General features: G+C 40.8%; 2 protein-coding genes across 3 annotated transcripts; one reads left to right on the top strand and one right to left on the bottom strand.

The window, feature by feature from the left end:
• Nucleotides 1-37: 37 nt before the first annotated feature.
• Nucleotides 38-6,316, bottom strand: slc25a40 (solute carrier family 25 member 40). 2 transcript variants are annotated; one of them, XM_061820149.1, is made up of 10 exons: nucleotides 6,146-6,316; nucleotides 5,902-6,009; nucleotides 4,404-4,463; nucleotides 4,203-4,309; nucleotides 4,068-4,135; nucleotides 3,867-3,991; nucleotides 2,147-2,430; nucleotides 1,697-1,778; nucleotides 1,537-1,614; nucleotides 38-1,454 (listed from the first exon to the last, which is right to left on the bottom strand). In XM_061820149.1, exons 2-10 carry the CDS (start codon nucleotides 6,002-6,004, stop codon nucleotides 1,321-1,323), a joined length of 1,041 nt encoding a protein of 346 aa, XP_061676133.1. In that variant the 5' UTR covers nucleotides 6,005-6,009; nucleotides 6,146-6,316; the 3' UTR covers nucleotides 38-1,320. The 2 variants fall into 2 exon arrangements, with proteins under 2 accessions (XP_061676133.1, XP_061676134.1); XM_061820150.1 differs by lacking the exons at nucleotides 5,902-6,009; nucleotides 6,146-6,316 and adding an exon at nucleotides 4,789-4,991.
• Nucleotides 6,317-6,334: 18 nt separating this feature from the next.
• On the top strand, nucleotides 6,335-16,966 carry dbf4 (DBF4-CDC7 kinase regulatory subunit). Its single transcript, XM_061820143.1, has 14 exons — nucleotides 6,335-6,764; nucleotides 7,607-7,718; nucleotides 7,859-8,007; nucleotides 10,099-10,302; nucleotides 10,404-10,454; nucleotides 10,532-10,601; nucleotides 11,131-11,207; nucleotides 11,297-11,342; nucleotides 11,424-11,469; nucleotides 11,557-11,682; nucleotides 12,000-12,111; nucleotides 14,338-14,453; nucleotides 14,567-14,777; nucleotides 14,907-16,966. The coding sequence occupies exons 2-14, from the start codon at nucleotides 7,619-7,621 to the stop codon at nucleotides 15,015-15,017; spliced, it is 1,419 nt and encodes a 472-aa protein (XP_061676127.1). The 5' UTR covers nucleotides 6,335-6,764; nucleotides 7,607-7,618; the 3' UTR covers nucleotides 15,018-16,966.
• The last annotated feature ends 736 nt before the right edge of the window (nucleotides 16,967-17,702 follow it).

Below are 17,702 nucleotides of genomic sequence, written 5' to 3'. Positions count from 1 at the left end.
GTTTGTTAAAACATTTATCCCCCCCCCCACACACACACAGTTTTATGGCTTTAGTCAGAACATCAGGCACAGTGCAGATGCAAATGTCTTAAGAAAATACATATACAAGTAGGTCCCAGTACTCAAAAATGGATTTTAACATATAATAGTGGTTTTTAAATTTTTGGGGGGGATTTTTTTTTCTACTTTTTCCATACCCCCCTTGACATTTTCTCTGATGGGCAGTTGACAGTGTTGAAAATTCTAAACTGGAAGAGTGGGCTGAAACACCCTCCCCCAAACACTGACATATAGTAAATCCCTGCCTATTGGCACTTCGACATTCACATAAATCTTTTGCAACCCATCATGTTCTTTGCACAAAAAAATTACCTATTTGCTGTTTTGGTGCTCAGGCCAAAAGAATAAACGTTCTTATTACTTTGGCTCCATCTTGTGGAGTGTTTTTTCTGTTAGGATGAATAATTTGGTAGTTTTTTTACCATATGCGTTCAATCACGTGCAAACTAATGATCCTTGAAAGTTCCATGAGCACAGTAAAAATAGAACCTGAAATCATGTTTTGCTTCTCTCCCACTGCTACGAATACTTTGTCTAATCTACATTAGTGATACAATTGGCCTGTATTTCCCAACATGTATTGTATGTATATATAAATTTCTTTCGGCTTGTCCCGTTAAAAGGTCGCCACAGCATGTCATCTGAGATGAACGTTTATATGTAAATGCAACACATTTAATGATTTACTACCCTTTGGGCAAAAATTGGAGTATTTGTTTGCCAATGCGTCATGTCAATTCAGTTTGCACCTGTTCTTTTTATATGTGTATACCTACTGTATAATATGATTAGCTTCATAATTCATTATTTAAATCAAGAATTCCCATTGACCATATGCATCTGTGTCAAAGAAATTTGGGCTAGCATGTTATTTAGGCCAAAAATAGCTAAAACTATTGCTGAGCCTAATGTGGTTTTTTTTGTGTGTTGAATATGGAATGCAGTCATTTAAGCAGCAATGGTTCATGCTTGTCAATATGCTTGAAGCATGTTGCTGTTTTATGATCCTCTGTCTCAAGTGCTTTGCCATTATTTTGTGGCATATACACAATTACAACTCTGTTTGATGGGACGGTGTAAACTATTCAGATTTTACCTGTTTGTACCAGGGATTTGTCCCCTCATTGAATTTCAGTTGTGCAAACAGAAGCATTTCATCATGGAATATGAATTTATAATAACTATAATAATGTACTTTTAATCGTCTCTCAACTTTGCTTGTTTGAACCCAGTGTAAGAGGGGTGGCCACTCATAATTTTTCAGGTGTTTCTGGTGTGCAGATGTCGAAGTTCTCGATCCTGGTTGTGTTTGCGAAAAAACTCCTTTCCCAACTCATAGGAGCTGATCATGATGGCGCAGGCCGGCGCCACTTTGATCACCCGAGGAAGGAAACCTGGCCAGGACACGGCGGGTCAGAAGAGAAGAGGGCATTTTGGAAAGAAAAAAAAAAAACATTGGCCAGAGGTGACGCAAACCTGCAAACAAGCCTTTGATGCCGTGCTGTGTCACGATCTTCTTCATGACACTGACAGTGGAGGATGCCTTGTGTGACACTGACAATACAAAAACAAGTCAATGAGTGAAACCGAGAAATAGTTCCAATTCTAAAGAAAAACACATTTATGCCATAATTACAATTCATTGCTTGCAGCTCCCCCAGTTCCACCTGCCTTCTTGTTTTGACCACATCAAATGGCAAAGTTAAGATGGATGCAATCTGAAAGGGGGGGAAAACATATATATATATATCTCAAACCATCACAATATTGTACAAAATGCTTTCATTTGTTCTAAGTTATAATATCTGACTGTGGAGTCAATTAAAAATGTATATGAGTTTCCAGTTGAGCAGCACTGGATTCTCTGGATTATGGAAGCAAATACACTAGAATGAGCCCTCACGATAATGCAGAATAGGTACTAATATTACAAGCACGATAGTAAGCATCGTTATACGAGTACCTTTCTGGCAGTGTCACGTGAATATTCTGACCTTTGTACATGTGCATTTATTTGGCATCATGATGGAGTTGGTGTGACAAATGAGTGAAGGTCATCGGCCCATTCCTGGTCAACTACACTTACCGTGCCAGACGTGGCGCCGGACACGAAGGTCATGGCGAAGGTGGGCTCCCCGGTGCCATAGTGTTGGCACAGCCACCTCTTGCCTCTTTCGTAGTTGTACCAGTACATCGCAGAGAAGGGCACGTCCCGGAGCAACGTGGGTCCCAGACCTCGCCACAGTGACACCCAGCCGTCCACCTCCACAGCTGTGCGCACGCAAGTTCTCAGCTGCCTGTACGATAGCTTCTCAGATTGCAGCTTGGTGCGCAGAAGCTCAATTGGACTGATCACTGAGGCCGCACCCACTGGCAATTGGAGGAGTGCAAAATAAATAGTGTAACCACTAAAATCCAATGGATTAGATTTTACTCGCTACCAAAATGACCAAATTCATCATCAAGAAATTGTAATATGCCATGAAAAAAAAGCAACCAAAATTAATTTTACTGTAATTACACATAAGAAAACCACTGGCCCTCTCCGAAGTGTCTTCCTAGTTAAGAACTCTATGTAAGGGGGTTTAACTTTTCTTGCTGTACCTGTGAAGTGTGAAATCTTAATCTTAAATCAGTCACTCACATTTGGAAAATGCACAGGTGTGGTCAGTCATGCCCGAAGATAAAGTTGCGGGTGTAATTAGGGATGGAATCTCAAGACCTTAAAATAACTTACTGGATTAATATAACATAACTGTAAATTAAAAATAAAATGAACAAATACATAACTAAAATAGAAAACAAAAATTTCAAACTCAGAAACTTCAGAACTTCCAATTTCAACTGATATTAGTAGAACATGATGTAAAACGGTACTTAAAATTTTTCATCAATAAAAATTCTTGATCTGACAAACATTATCTGAAGAAAAGTTAAATGTACTAGCCTGTTAAGGAATAAACATGACCAGTCTACACCCACAATGTTTTGAAAATGCTGAAAGATTACTTCAACATAATCGGCGTTAGTGGCAACAAACTAGCGATACATTGTAACAAACATTCCTGTCGGCAATCGTGATGTATTGTTATAATCTAGCGTAATTTACAGCGGTATCTATTGTCAATCCATTGATGAAAGCTAGCAGTAGATGATCTACGCAAAGCATGTAGAGTGGAAAAGTTTTCAACTTCAAGATGATGCGTACCACGGAAGAAAATGACCGTTCGCATTAGATATATGGAGAGACTAGTCTAACCTTAGAATTTAAAGTCAAATAGTTAGATACTGAAACATTACCTGTGTTATATCCCAGAAATGTTTTCAGTGTAACTGAATTTCCTTTGACATAGCTCGTGATGCTGATGACTTTCAACGTAAATCCGATCGCAGTATGTGAAGCAGCTCTGAATTTGCGCTTCTTTCGGCCTAACTTCCGTACATGCTCAGAACAGTTAACTTGCATTTCCTGTTACCGGGTGAATACTGATTGTTTAGGAGGAGACTTGTTTTGTTAACAATGTTTATGAAATAAACACGTAAATTAATGTCAAGACTACACAAAATAAGAGACGTCTTTCAATATCAATTTTTTCTACTCGTAACAAATTTTAGGCGCGTGATTTTTCGTGCTCGACTGTGCAGATTTGCGAGCGTGAAGGCGCGCGAGTGCGGTCGCGCTCGTCAAATGTGAGTGACTGTTAAATTTTTGCATAAAATAATTCTATTATTGTTAAGCATCTTTGGGTCCCTTGAAAGGCTCTACATAAATCGAAGTTGTTCTTATTCAAAGCGTTAAATCCCACCTCTAGCAATGGCTCCCGACACCATTGGGGCGAACTGCTCGTGTTTGCCCATTTTTACCCTTAGTAGTGCACGTAGCTGGTCATAACTAGTGAAGTAGATGACAGTTGCTGGCACGGCCATCACACTGGAGCGGACACAAAATTGCACAAAAATAAATCTCCCACGAGGCCGAGTGCTGCGTGAGAGAGGTTTGCACTCACAGAGTTGGAGGGAGACCGCTCCATAAGGACCTGACGCCTTCATTCCGAACGATCTTGACAAGCGCGTCCTGCCGCAGCACGTAAAATTACGATCCCATTCTGATATTTAAGCATCACGATAGAAGTTCTATTTACCGCTGTGCCGTTGAAGTGTCCTGGCGCTTTATACCAGGCCTTGTTGTTGCCATTCATACACACGCAAATATGGTCCATCAGGCCGTTGCAGTAGACAAAGCATTTTCCTTAAAAAAAAAAAAAAAAAATCATCAAGGTGAGGTTAAAAAAAAAAAAAAAAAAAATCAAAGAATAAAAACAGTTTTGCAAGATGCAATTTACCTTTAGGGAAAGGATTTTTCTGTGCTTGAAGTCTGATCTTCACAACATCTAAGGGTGTCACTGGGGAGAGACAAGCGGAAATGTAAGTTGCATTTGTCAATTCATTTTTGACAGTGCTGGTCTTTACTAGGATTCTGTGTGAGCTGGAACATGTTCCAGAGAATTTGGGCAAAAGGTGGGGTGACACCCTGGAGTGGTCACCAGCCAAATGCAAGGCTCACAGAGACAACCTAATATTTGCACTCAAGTCCAAACCCATGAAAAATTTGCTCTTTTATGAAGCTAAGAAGCATGTTTTTGTATTGTGGAGGTAAAACCGATTACTAACGAAAAGACATGTGAGAAGAGGGGGACCAACAAACACCACATCTGAACTTTGACTTACGAAACTCAAAACTGTGAGGCAGACATGCAAGTGTCACCAGACCCACTGTGCTGCCAATTAGCATCCTCAGCTATTTTTATTTCAATTATATTGAGGAAATCCAATTGATTTAGTTCAATATAATATATAATCCAGCTGCGCTTACTACAGGTCTGGATTTGAACCGTGAACTGTGAGGGCAACCCCCTAAACCAGACACGCCACCCGTTGTGAATCCAACTGCGACAACTGAACCAATGACACCTGGGGAAACCCGTGCAGGTGCTTTGAGTTTGGTTGAATATCAATATAGAGATAAATACTGGCTTGTGTGTGTGTCACAGGGCCAGTAGCTTTAACAGGGGCACCCGGTGTTCCCTTTCCCCAGCTCTTCGGGGGGGATCCTGAGGTGTTCCTTGGCCAGCCGAGAGACATAGTCTCTCCAGTGTGTACCAGGTCAGTCCCGGAACACCTTGCCAGGGAAGGCGTCCCAGAGCCATCCGAATCAGTTGCCCCAGCCACCTCATTTGGCTCCTCTCAGAGGAGCAGCAACTCGACTCTGAGCCCCTACCGGATGACCGAGCTTCTCACCCCATGATGACTAATACATCACAGTTTAATTTTGTCAATGCTTTGAATAAAACAACATCAATTCAGTTCAAATTAAATTTCAATACTCAAAATGGGGTTTCTCGCCTGAGTTTGGATTTTAAATTAGGGGTTTGCAGTTAGAGATCCAAATCACATTTCCCAATTCGGGTGAAGGTTTGAAAAAGTGGGTTCTGGTTTCAAATTAGGATTTTAAGGTTAGTGTTAGGTTTTCACATCTGGGCGTGGGGATCGTGTGTGTTGACTTGTTGAAATGATCCACTCCTTTCCTTCCTTCCTTCCTTGTATTCAAGAGGTCTTATACCTACTTTTGGCGCACCAATTGTACTAAAATGTACCATCGTGGTGACAACCATTTTCTGTCCACAAATGTCCACATAATGCAAAGTTCAAAGGTAATTTAAGATGAATGCGACGCAGCGAGTCTCAAGAAATACAAAGTAGTAATCGTTAGTATCAAAGACAAGACAACGTGCAGTATTTTAAAAGGGAAAAAGTGGCCCAGACGTCCCATGACTGCCTTACCAAACAGCGACGTGACCAACGCTCCCGAGCAGGACGCCGCCATCTGTTGAATTGGAGAAATGCCGTTTTCTTTGGCCGGAGTGGAGCGATGTTGACCGCTCATGTTTCCTTGAACACAAAATAGATTACATTAAAGATTAACCTATTTCATAAAACAACCTCCGACGGTCATAAAGATGCTGCTTATCTATAAATAGTGAAAGTACAATGTAGCTAACTCGATTTAACAACAAGACGTTCCTACCTCCCAAAAAGACCTTCACATCGACGAATCCTTGTTTGCATTAAAATGACATCCCAAGAGGTAAGCACTACTGTTTTACAAGCGAAAGATTTACACGAAACACGTGTTTACTCCGCTGGTTCAGCCAAGAACACCACCCGCACATGATGAAACGTTTCATAACATAGGTTTCTGTTTAACACATTCACGAAAGTGAAAACAAAACTGTTTAATACAACGCATAATGAGGGACATTTTAATCATACAGAACCTAAAAATAATTGTTGTTCGTCGGGATGTATTTAATGAATAAAGATGTTGAAATATTTCACTTATTTTAAACGTGGTGTCGAAACAGTCTCTCACAACACTTCAACTAATATACCTATTGGTGCCAAAAATGTCGACACATGAACGAGACTACGCACACTGCGTCCAACGTTTGTTCCACTATGGTCAATATGCTCTGACTTTCGGTCAGGGCAAAAAGCATGGTAACCACATTGTTATGGAAAACGATGCGATAAATCTATATACTTTGGATGTTTTGGATCCCTAGAGACATGAATATAATCTAAACATTTGCAGCATGCCCAGGAAGTTTTAGAAGATACATTGACACATCCATATGAAATAGGAGGTACAGACCTTCATAATATTGTAATGATATATTTTCCATATTCATAATTTTAATAATTGATTAATTATGAAGATTGAACTGAAACACACTTACCGGTGAAAAGTTACTTCTTTGCGACCGTCTGCACGGTTTTGACAGCTAACAACGCACAAGAATGAACCATATTGACACCAAAAAAAGCTAAACCTAACGTATTCCAATATTATGTTTCACAATGTACAATTGTAAGGGTATAAAAGGATGTCTACATTCACGTGAAATGGTACCCAAAGCAATGTTTTGCCCTGACCGGAAAATGAAGCCGAATTACCACGTGAAAGGGGTCTGTGCACTTCTAGTTTTGATTTACGTCATTGATCATCACGGATATCCGCTACTTTGTTTGAATTGGAGGCACGCTCTAGGAATGGTGAAAGTAATCATACTATCGAAATTTTCGGGAAGAATATAAAATAAAGGATGAGATGCTAAGAATACGTTAGTAAAACTTGGACTGATCCATTTGAAAGTGATAGTATGAGACTCGTGTTTTGAGTTCTACAATGGCAACTTGCTTGTCGTTTCCACTACGTTGCGGGAATTCAAAGTTCTGTCGAACGTCGACGTTATGACTTTCGAATAGAGATGAACCAAACATTTACAAATGTCAATTATGGGGGCCACGCGACATAAAATGTTTTAATACCGCAGTTAAGTCTCTTAATGTAAGTGTAACTTGGAACGCAGAAGCTACCCTACCGAACTCACTTGTGACAACGGTGAATCAGTTCCCGTCAGAAGGCAACATTTTGAGTTAAACTGGCTGTTTATAAATATTCCCTTTTTGTCGGCTGTCGATTGAGGACTTGAGCTCGATGTTGACACAAAGAGGGCGAACAATTGCTACTTCTTCTCTGAAGGAGAATACATTGATGGGAAAAGGAACACAGAGGCAAGCTGGAGTCATCTGGGAAGGTATATTTATATATTTTATGTAATGGTTGTATGATTCCTCATCACATCATTAACATTGGTAGAATAGGTTCAAAAATACAGGTGCTGCGTGGTTGAAATACTTGACCTTTCTTCACCTTGCAATTGTTTTGTCTTTTTAGGAAAAGCTGGCAAAAGTGCTGAGAAGAAATCGTTTACAAAGTCCCGTCAGGCAGTGCTCAAGCCTTTTGCAGGGAAAGTCTTCTATCTCGACCTGCCGTCCAACAGAACAGCAGAGTCGTTGGAGAAAGATATATTAGACCTCGGAGGGGTGGGTTCCAAAGCAAGACTTTTCCTGCCTTACAGCATCTCTTTACACAATTAATTGATCTTACACTCTGCTGATTTCGCCCCTCGTTAACAATGCTTCATAGGGCTTTTCCTTGGAATCTGATTGAGGCATCCATTGTAGAAATGCATGCCAAAGTCAGTTTGTCTGTGAAAGAGAGTGTCTTCACTCAGGGTCTCATTGGTTTACAAAAGTTCCATTCCTATGGTAACGATGTGATCAGATTTGCACATAATTCGGAATGTGTCACACGCTGTCACTAACCTACGCTAAGTGATAATTACAGTAACACTTCTAGGCGATAAATCTACATTTAAATTTTTTTTAATTGGATTAAAAAAGGTAATTGGAGTGGCATGGTGGATCAGCTTGTACAAGCGTTGGCCTCACAGTTCTGAGGACCCAGGTTTGATACCGGCCCCGCCTGTGTAGAGTTTGCATATTCTCCCCGTGCCTGCATGGTTTTCCTCTGGGCACTCCGGTTTCCTCCCACATTTCAAAAACATGCAACAATATTTGGGCACTCTAAATTGCCCCCAAGTGTGATCGTGAGTACGGCTGTTGGTCTCCTTGTGCCCTGTGATTGGCTGGCAACCAGTTCACGATGTAACCCGCCTCCTGCCCGTTGACAGCTGGGATAGGCTCCAGCACTCCACGCGACCCTTGTGAGGATAAGTGGCAAAGAAAATGGATGGATGGGTTGAAGTTCATTGGAACACAGAATATGCAAAGTCAGAATGTTGAGAGAAAAAAAAACTTGTAGGCTTCTTAGTAGTAGCAGAAGTCGGAATCAATTCATGCCAAGAAATTCGTTTTGAAAAAAAGAATTCACATTTTCACAGAAGTACCATGTTCCAAATCATTATTACTCTTTCCCAATACCACTGTATGTCCATCCATCCATCATCCATCCATCCATCTATTTCTGTTGCACTTGTGGTGGGTGAGCTGGAGCTTATTGTACGTTTTATTTTATGCAAGAGTCCGGGTACACCATGAACTGGCCACCATTCAATCGCAGGGCACATATGGACAAACGAGTATTCACACTCACATTTACACCTATGGACAATTTAGTCTTTAAGTAACTAGCCTCTTCTTCTTTTCCTTTCGGCTTGTCCCGTTAGGGGTCGCCACAGCGTGTCATCTTTTTTCATCTTAGCCTATCTCGTGCATGTTCCTCTCTCACACCCACTGTCATCATGTCCTCACTCACAACATCCATCAACCTTTTCTTTGGTCTTCCTCTCGCTCTTTTGCCTGGCAGCTCCATCCTCAGCACCCTTCCACCAATATACTCACTCTCTTGTCTCTGAACATGTCCAAGCCATCAAACTCTGCTCTCTCGAACCTTGTCTCCAAAACACGCAACTTTGGCTGTCCCTTTAATGAGCTAATTTCTAATCCTATCTGACCTGCGCACTCTGAGCGAGAACCTCAACATCTTCATTTCTGCCACCTCCAGTTCTGCTTCCTGTTGTTTCTTCAGTGCCACCGTCTCTAATCCGTACATCATGGCCGGCCTCACCACTGTTTTATAAACTTTGCTCTTCATCCTAGCACAGACTCTTCTGTCACATAGGACACCAGCCAGCTTCCACCAGCTGTTCCAACCTGCTTGGTCCCGTTTCTTCACTTCCTTACCACACTCACCTTTGCTAGTCTTTAAGTAACCTCACCCTCAGAAATCAGAGGCAAGCACAGGGAGGACGTGCAAACTGCACACAGGAAGGCTGGAGGGAGAATTCGAACTGCTGTTGCTAATGTAAAAATCTTTTAGGTTTTCATTACAAAACAATCCAATGTAAACCAGTAAGTATGGCTGTAACTGAGCGTGGCCTTCGTGTGCTGCATGACCTATTATTACACCACGTACCATTTGTAAAGCACAAATTGTGTATATTTAAAGACCCTTTGTATATATTTATATTTTTCCATTTGAATAAATAAGTGCCACAACTCAAATTTACACCTTTCTATCACCTTGAGAAATAAAATAACACTTGTGCCACCAGCGTGTTATGATGAATGACATTTCCTCCAACATTTGAATATTTTCTTTTGTGTTCCCAGAGTGTTGAGAAGTTCTTCAGCAAAGACATCAAATATCTCATCTCCAACAAGAGGGAAACTAAATATGTGCAATGCTTCAGGCAAGACTCTCCGCTCCCCAACCCGCAATGTGGAGAGAGTTCACCTCACCCTTGCTCAAATACACTCCAGCAGGACTGCAGTAGCGGCAACATGAAGATCAAGTTTCAGGGTCAACCAGAAACGGTGAGCTTGCTTGGATTGCTTTATTTGTGCAGTTTTTATTTAACTCATTCTTCAGTTTAGTTTGTCGCCCTTTGTTTTTTCTTTTGATTTTTGCTTTGCAGTGCGTCACAAGTCGTGGGAAGTCTTTCGTGGAAAAGGCGCTGAAAAAAAAGGTTGCTTGGCCCTCCTCATTTATAACATTTGCAAAGAGTCCTGTTCTTTATTTTGCTGATATAATCTTTGTTTTTAGGACATTTTGCAGATAAACAAGATTTTGTCAAAAGCTGTGGAGTGGGGTGTGAAAATCTTTTATATTGACGGTGAGTACACATTATAGATCATATGTACATATTATATATGTTGCATCAATTATGCAGTGTAACTTTGAACGTGATTTTTTATAATGCAGGTTGGAATACAAATTGTTTTAATCTCAAAAACAATCGCAATGTTTTTATTGTTTTAAGTTGATGACTGTAATCAAACTATTATATATTATAAAATACTATATCACTATTTGAAGAAGGCTGACAGTAATGGAAAGGGAACAGGAAGGCATTTGTAGAGCAATGCAAACACCTAGTGATGTTTTTTTTAATAGTCATTATTGGAATCATTAAAGCCTTGTGACTCTTTATTGTTGAACTCCTATTGTATTGACGGAGCAGCCAGACCCATTCCTGTGTCTTAAGTAAATTCAATTTCTTGTTCTGTTTGAGGCATATTTTTACTCACACATTTTTGTTGAACTCCAAATCGTACCACTTTTAGCCTGTTTGACTTTGAAGCTTCCACACGGTATTGTTGTGCTGTGCATGAGCTAAGATTCAGTTTGTTGTGGATGTCCAGATGTGTTGGTGTGTATTGAGAAGAAGAAAAAGACCATTGCAGGCCAGAGTCCAATCCCTAACACAGCCAAAACAACTGTAAGTTCACACATTCAACACTTCAGTATCCATATAAACATTCACAAATTTGATTTTTTTTTACTGCCCCCCCATCCCATGTACTGTAGGTCAAAGACTCATCCACAGCAAAGCTCACTTGTCGGAAAGCCAAAGGTCAATGACTTGTGCGGTAGCTGTGCTATTTTGTTCAATCATTTGACTTGTTGATATGTACTAAAAGTTAATTTTCCGCAGGGGGGCAGATTTGTAAACCTTTCATCAAGGTTGAAGATTCAAGCAGGTTAGAGAGAGTAAAATCTACCATTCACTTAATTATAACCATTTAAACAAGCATATTTTAAAAGTGTTGACATTTTCTTATCCTCAGGCATTACTGTCCGATATACCTCACCATGACAAACGTGCCTGAGTTGAACCTAAAGACGCCTGCTCCTCATAGTCCCTTCTTAGTTGATGGTAAATCCACTGGTGGTGACAAACAGCAAGGGAACAGGTATGGCGTCTTATTTTGCTTATTAAATAAGAACTGAGTAGAAAACACTCCTTCACCCAATATTCCTATGTGTTTTAATTCCTACAATGGATACAGTACTTTAAAATTGAGTTTGGAAAAAAAAAACATGTATAGTATGGCAAAATTTAAATCTGCACTTTTTTCCCCGCCAAAATCTGATTTTCCCATTCATTAACTTCTATACAAAAAATAGAAACAAATGTTTTGTTTTTTCCCCTGATACTGTGAAAATAAGACTAACCTTTTGGGAAAAAAAATGTTAAGTGCTAATGTTTGATATGATTTATTCTCTGAAGTGTCCAAACCTCAGCTTGTGAAGGACAAGCCACTGCTCAGAAGGTGACCAAAGACAAGAAACAAAGCGGCTACTGTGAGTGCTGTTTGGCAAAATATGAAAACCTGATGACAGTAAGTCTTCATTTTTTTCAACACTATCAGATTTTTATCAGCATCAACACTGCAACCTCTGAGATCAATCACAACTGGCTCAGATTATAATTTTGTTGAAATGTTAAAGTAACATGTTGCCAATCTTGACTGTTATACACGTGTAAAAAAAATGAAGACGACAACAGAAGTCTTACACATATGGACAAAATTGTTGGTGCCGCTCTGTTAAAGAATTTTAAAAAAGACGTGTCACTGAACTAAATAAAAAAATACATTTTGATCAGCTCAAACACATTTGGGAGAATGTAGTTCCGACTTTTTCAGACCAAAATGACCATTCTCGAGATAAGCGCAAATCCGTTGAGAAAATTTCAGGGGGTAGGGTATCGTGCGCCTGCCTCTCGGTGGTGGGCTCCGAGCTGCAAGTTCAGCTTAGTGCTAGCACAAGCACGACTATCGTATGCCGTTCTAACTTGCTCGGTAGTGTAAATATTTGCATTTTGCGACATAAACATTAAAACTTGTTTGCGGCAGATTACTCGATTGGACATCAGAGTTATACAGTATAACGATCCAATCGTGTTAGTGGTTAATCGAGTTTCACCATTGCCATGTACACGTGTTCTCGGTTCTCAGAAATTGCAGTGTAACTTGTTAGTTAGCCACGTAATGGCGCTTGGGACTTAGATAGCGCAAACTGAGCGACTGTGTGTTCAAAGTTTTACGATGGCAAAAATTTTAGAAAAAAAGGATGAAGGTCGAGCGAGGGCAATTGACAAGGGTGCTGGAATCAAAAACTGTTTCAGATGGGCATGGCTTGAAAAAAGTGTAACCGCGCAGATGGGACCGAAAACGGTATCAACATGTCTAACCGAACACATACAAAAAGTGGACATTCCCGGCAAAGTGCTGTGCAATCTGTGTTCCGATAGGAGCAAAAAATATCCAGGAGGAAAACCCCCCCAAGCAGGTCATGGGTTTTTCCAACAGACTGAAACCACACAGCTAATGACACTCAAAAATCGCTAAGAACAAAACATTGCACTAATCTGAGTAAACCTGATCCAAGTACCATTGAACATCTGTGGAAGGAACTGAAACCTGCATAGTCTGGATGGAGAAGGGCTTTTTCGAACCTGCTACATTCAGAGCTGTTTGCTTTTAGGTGTTGAACCAAAATACCTGTTGACAGGTACAAAGGTCTCAGCGAGAGTTACACAAATCACATGATTGCAGTGATTGACTCACAAGGTTGCGCAAATTAATATCAGTTTGTATGAATGTACCTTCATTTTTTTTCCATGCCGGTTTCATGAAAAATAAGTCTGGTGGACCCCAAAAATAGAGCAGTTCATGATTCTTAAACCCACACTGTTGAAAAGTGGGATGAAACCACGTGATGCAAAATTTATACCATGCATTGATTTTGGGATACTTTAAGCGGCCATTAATTTGGTGTCCATCCTTTTATCAAACCAAATCATCCAAGAATTAGACTAAAGAGGCCGTAGTCTTTTCTGTTTCGTTCATCTTCATTCTTACAGGTTGCAGAAAATGTATTTTCCTGTAGTTGTTTTTAATCTAGGCACGGTGGCTCAGCTGGTAAAGCGTTGGCCTCACAGTGCTCTGTGGTGTTCGCATGTTCTCCCCGTGTCTGTGTCGGTTTTCTCCGGGCACTCCTGTTCCCTCCCACATTCCAAAAACATGTAACATTAATTGGACACTCTAAATTGCCCATAGGTGTGATCGTGAGTGTGACTGTTGTCTACCACCATGTGCCCTGCGATTGGCTGGCAACCAGTTCAGGGTGTCCCCTGCCTCCTGCCCGTTGACAGCTGGGATAGGCTCCAGCACTCCCGGCGACCCTAGGGAGGATAAGCGGTGAAGAAAATGGATGGATGGATGTTTTTAATGTAGACATGCAGATATTCACATTTATTAATATTAAAACCAGCCGATCTTTTTATATTCAGACTTTGCTGAACTGTTATTGGTTTTTGACCTTCTCAAGTCAATATAATAGCTCAATATAATTTTGAAAAGTGTTTGGACAGTTTGTGTATTTCCTTGTAATAGTTGACGTATTATTAGATGAAGCAGATAATGTGTAAAATGCAAAATGAAATTGAATCCTTCGGGTCATCCATTTGAATTAAAAGCCCTGTCTCTAACACTTTTATATCACTAACATTTACGTACTCAAAAGTAGACTGGAAATGTCAATTGATACCTAATTTCATCCAGCATCTGCAAAGTGATTGTCACCAGGCTTTCTCCAAGAGCGACGCTTATCAAGTGCTGAACCAACTGGTTTCACCTCTACCGTGGAGATTCAGCCATTTCAGTACTTTTATTAAAAGGTATTATGTATTCCTTAAATTTTGTTTTTTTTCATTCATTTGATATTGTCGCTGAAAGAGTTAAACCCTATTCACACCTTTTACAATCTTGTACTTAATACTGTTCCCGTCAGGCCAAAGTGCAGCGTTTCATCTCTTCAACTCGACATTGGACCATGTGAAGGAAGTAATCCCGGAGTCACCAAGAATACTAAAAAGGAGCAGCATCAACCTGCAGACTACCGCAAGGAAACTTTTTCTTTTAAAGTTACTTCAGGCCCTCAGTCTACTTTCTTGCGTCACAGGGAGGGCAGGACTTGTCCGACTGGCTCCCACAGGTCAAAGGTTAGATGTTTTTCAGTTAAGCAGCCGTACAAACTCAATTTATTGTCATCCTCCGCTCAAAAAGCTGCTGAGGATATTGCACTTTATAGCGGTGAAAGCGTGGCCTCAAGCAACCTATTCATTCCTCAGGTCAACCTTGATGTGCAAGTACCTCACACAGACACACACGGTGATCAGGGGCCACCCAACACATCATACTATGGAAGCTCCCAGTGTTGTCACAAATCAACAAGAGACTGACAGGAACCAGGAGCCACCCAGGAAAGCTGTAAAGGTTACAGAGCCAGATGGAAAGTGTCTTTCTTCACCGAGCTTGCTCACCATCCAAGACAGGCATGAGGAAGGTCAGCGCTTAGAAACGCCAAAGATGGACACTATAAACGCTACATGTCAAGAGCATGCAACACAGAATGTGAACAAACATGCCACATGTAGTATATGTAACACAAAACGACACTTGTGACAAATCTCTAAAAATGCTCTGCTAACTTTTTCACTTAGCGGCTAAAATGGATGTGGAATTCTGATAGATTCGATTACTTGATTAGTTTGCATGACACCAGTGAGTAAACTTGTAGGTAATTTAAGAGTTCTCATTTTTTCTGTAGAGGAAAGGTAGGCAACCTACAGCCCAAGCCACACCCAAACCTTATTATCACCTTACTTGTTGAATCCCTTAAATAGATCCAGTCAGAGAATGTGGGCTACAAGCTCTCATAAACCAATTGAACCCTCCGTACAGGGCACTTAACCACGCCTCCTGAAGTTACGTCACCCCACGTGTGGTAACCTCAGACAAACAATTATCAAAAATGGCGTCGCAGGAAGAAAAGACGAGAGCGAAATTGTCCGATTTACTAGCTGATTTCTCACTCGCATTCTTAGCCAATAGTGAAATATCGTTGAAGAGCAGACAGCAGGGCTTCAAGTATTTCAGCGAGGGTTATTTCAATGGTATTTCCATGCATATCGACGGAGAAACCATCGATATTACCGCGAGATCTTTCCGGAGTCAGAGGAAGACCGAGAAGCCACATAATATAATATATTATAACCCAAAGGCGAATTCGTCATTGACAGTTTCCTATTTTCGTGTTACATATCACACTTGTGTGCAGAATCTGTATGTGTATCTGTATAGCCGTTTGTGAACCGCCGTATGACGGAAAAGAAGGCGAGGCTTGATTTACGAGTTGTTTCTCTCGTTTTCTTTGTGTAATGTCACGCGCTCCCCTCAATAATTATTCTGGAATTAGTCCCGAACCTACGTAAGTCCCGACTGAGTATGACAATCACTACTTTAGTGTCCTCAAACATCCTTCCTTCAGTCTTGGTGTCTCGGTGCACGTCGAAGGCTTTTAGGACTGCTAGCCCGGTTTAGCTTAGCTCACCGCCGAACTGAGACACGTTTGTGCAGTCAGATCATCGCAAAATATCGCTCAACACAGATCAAGTGTGTCAATCATTCACACATAGCTATGTTATGCAAGCGTAGAACTGCTAATTCATTTATATGAGACATGTATTGAAAATTAAATATAGTGCTTACCTTCGTGCAAACATATCTGTTCCGATTGATTTTAGATGGATTCAGTTGATCATGCCGTCTTCCACAAAGTTTTATCCATCGAAGACATTTTTCGTACTTGGTCTTCGGTTTTGGAAAGGGTACGAATTGAACTCCACCAACAAGCCTTTCAGGATACCTGTCGTCACTATTACAAAGTCCGTGACTACACCTCTTAACCATATCTATTGTTAAAGAACCCAAATACGCGACAAAACGCTAACAAAAGCTATATTGGACCATGCAGCGTTGTCTGAGGTAATGGCGGACGCCAAAAGGGGGGTGGTTTATGCAGAACCCTGGCCTCTGATTGGTCAGCGACGCGGATGATGCAATTTCTACGGAGGGGTCAATTGAGGTGCTGAGTGTGACCTTAAACTGGTAGTTCATGCAAAAAAAACCTCCAATATGGTGGAGTTGAAAGAATTCTGCAAAGAAGAGTGGGACAAAATTCCTCCAGAGCAATGTGAAAGACTCCTCACAATGCTTGATTTCAGCTGTTACTGCCAAGGAAGGCACAGCCCGTTATTAGGTTCAGGGGGCAATTACTTTTTAAGAGAGGGTCAGAAAGGTTTGGATTTTTTTTTGTGCCTTGATAAATTAAATTGTCTTTTGAAAACTGCATTTTGTATTAACTTGTGTTGTCTCTGAGGGATATCAAAATTAGTTTGATGGTTTGACACCTTTGTGCGTGATATGCAGTGATGAAAGTCCTCCGGATTTTCCCGGAATTCTGGATTTTTAAATTTACATGAAAATTGAGGAATGATTGCCTAAAATTAATTCGGATATTAGTTGACAACATTGAACGAACATGCGTTTGAGTTTGTTGAGGCACTAACACTAATAACAGTAACGCCCTTCCCCTCGCATTCTCTCAAGACGTCGCTTATTTTGTGTGGTCTTGACATTAATTTACGTGTTTATTTCATAAACGTTAACTAAACGAGCCTGCTTGAAAACAACCGTCATTCACCCGGAAACAGGAAATGCAAGTTAATCATACTGAGCATGTACAGAGCATGTACGAAGGCGCATGTTCAGAACTGCTTCACATAATGCGAGTGCATTTACGTCGAAAGTCATCAACATCATGAGCCATGTCAAAGGAAATTCTGTTACACCAGGGGTGCTCTTTGCGTCAATCGCGAGGCAGTGTGACGGTGTTAAACAAAAAAATGATAAACTGTCATCCACTTTGTCGCTTCATTCAGGTTAGGCCAATACGTTGAGCGCATGCATGCACATAAAGGGGCGTTCTAGCAAGCCGGCCTCCTATATACTGCAGTCCAGTGTTGCGTGACACCACCACCCCCACAACAATACGTAAAGATTGCTGACGGGAATTTTTGTTTACG

The sequence above is a fragment of the Syngnathoides biaculeatus genome, chromosome 5 (genome assembly GCF_019802595.1).
Source record: "Syngnathoides biaculeatus isolate LvHL_M chromosome 5, ASM1980259v1, whole genome shotgun sequence".
NCBI lineage: Eukaryota > Metazoa > Chordata > Actinopteri > Syngnathiformes > Syngnathidae > Syngnathoides > Syngnathoides biaculeatus.
This window is presented reverse-complemented; position numbering and strand designations above follow the sequence as displayed.

Excerpts from the sequence above, each read along its gene's own strand:
- slc25a40 (XM_061820149.1), bottom strand. The coding sequence starts at position 6,004 with ATGAGCGGTCAACATCGCTCCACTCCGGCCAAAGAAAACGGCATTTCT. Across the intron at positions 2,431-3,866 it reads GTCGGGAGCCATTGCTAGAG|TGGGTGCGGCCTCAGTGATC; the intron begins GTGGGATTTAAC and ends TCCAATTGCCAG. Across the intron at positions 1,615-1,696 it reads GGAGCTGCAAGCAATGAATT|TGTCACACAAGGCATCCTCC; the intron begins GTAATTATGGCA and ends TTGTATTGTCAG.
- dbf4 (XM_061820143.1), top strand. The coding sequence starts at position 7,619 with ATGTTGACACAAAGAGGGCGAACAATTGCTACTTCTTCTCTGAAGGAG. Across the intron at positions 10,455-10,531 it reads AAAAGGCGCTGAAAAAAAAG|GACATTTTGCAGATAAACAA; the intron begins GTTGCTTGGCCC and ends CTTTGTTTTTAG. Across the intron at positions 11,208-11,296 it reads CTAACACAGCCAAAACAACT|GTCAAAGACTCATCCACAGC; the intron begins GTAAGTTCACAC and ends CATGTACTGTAG.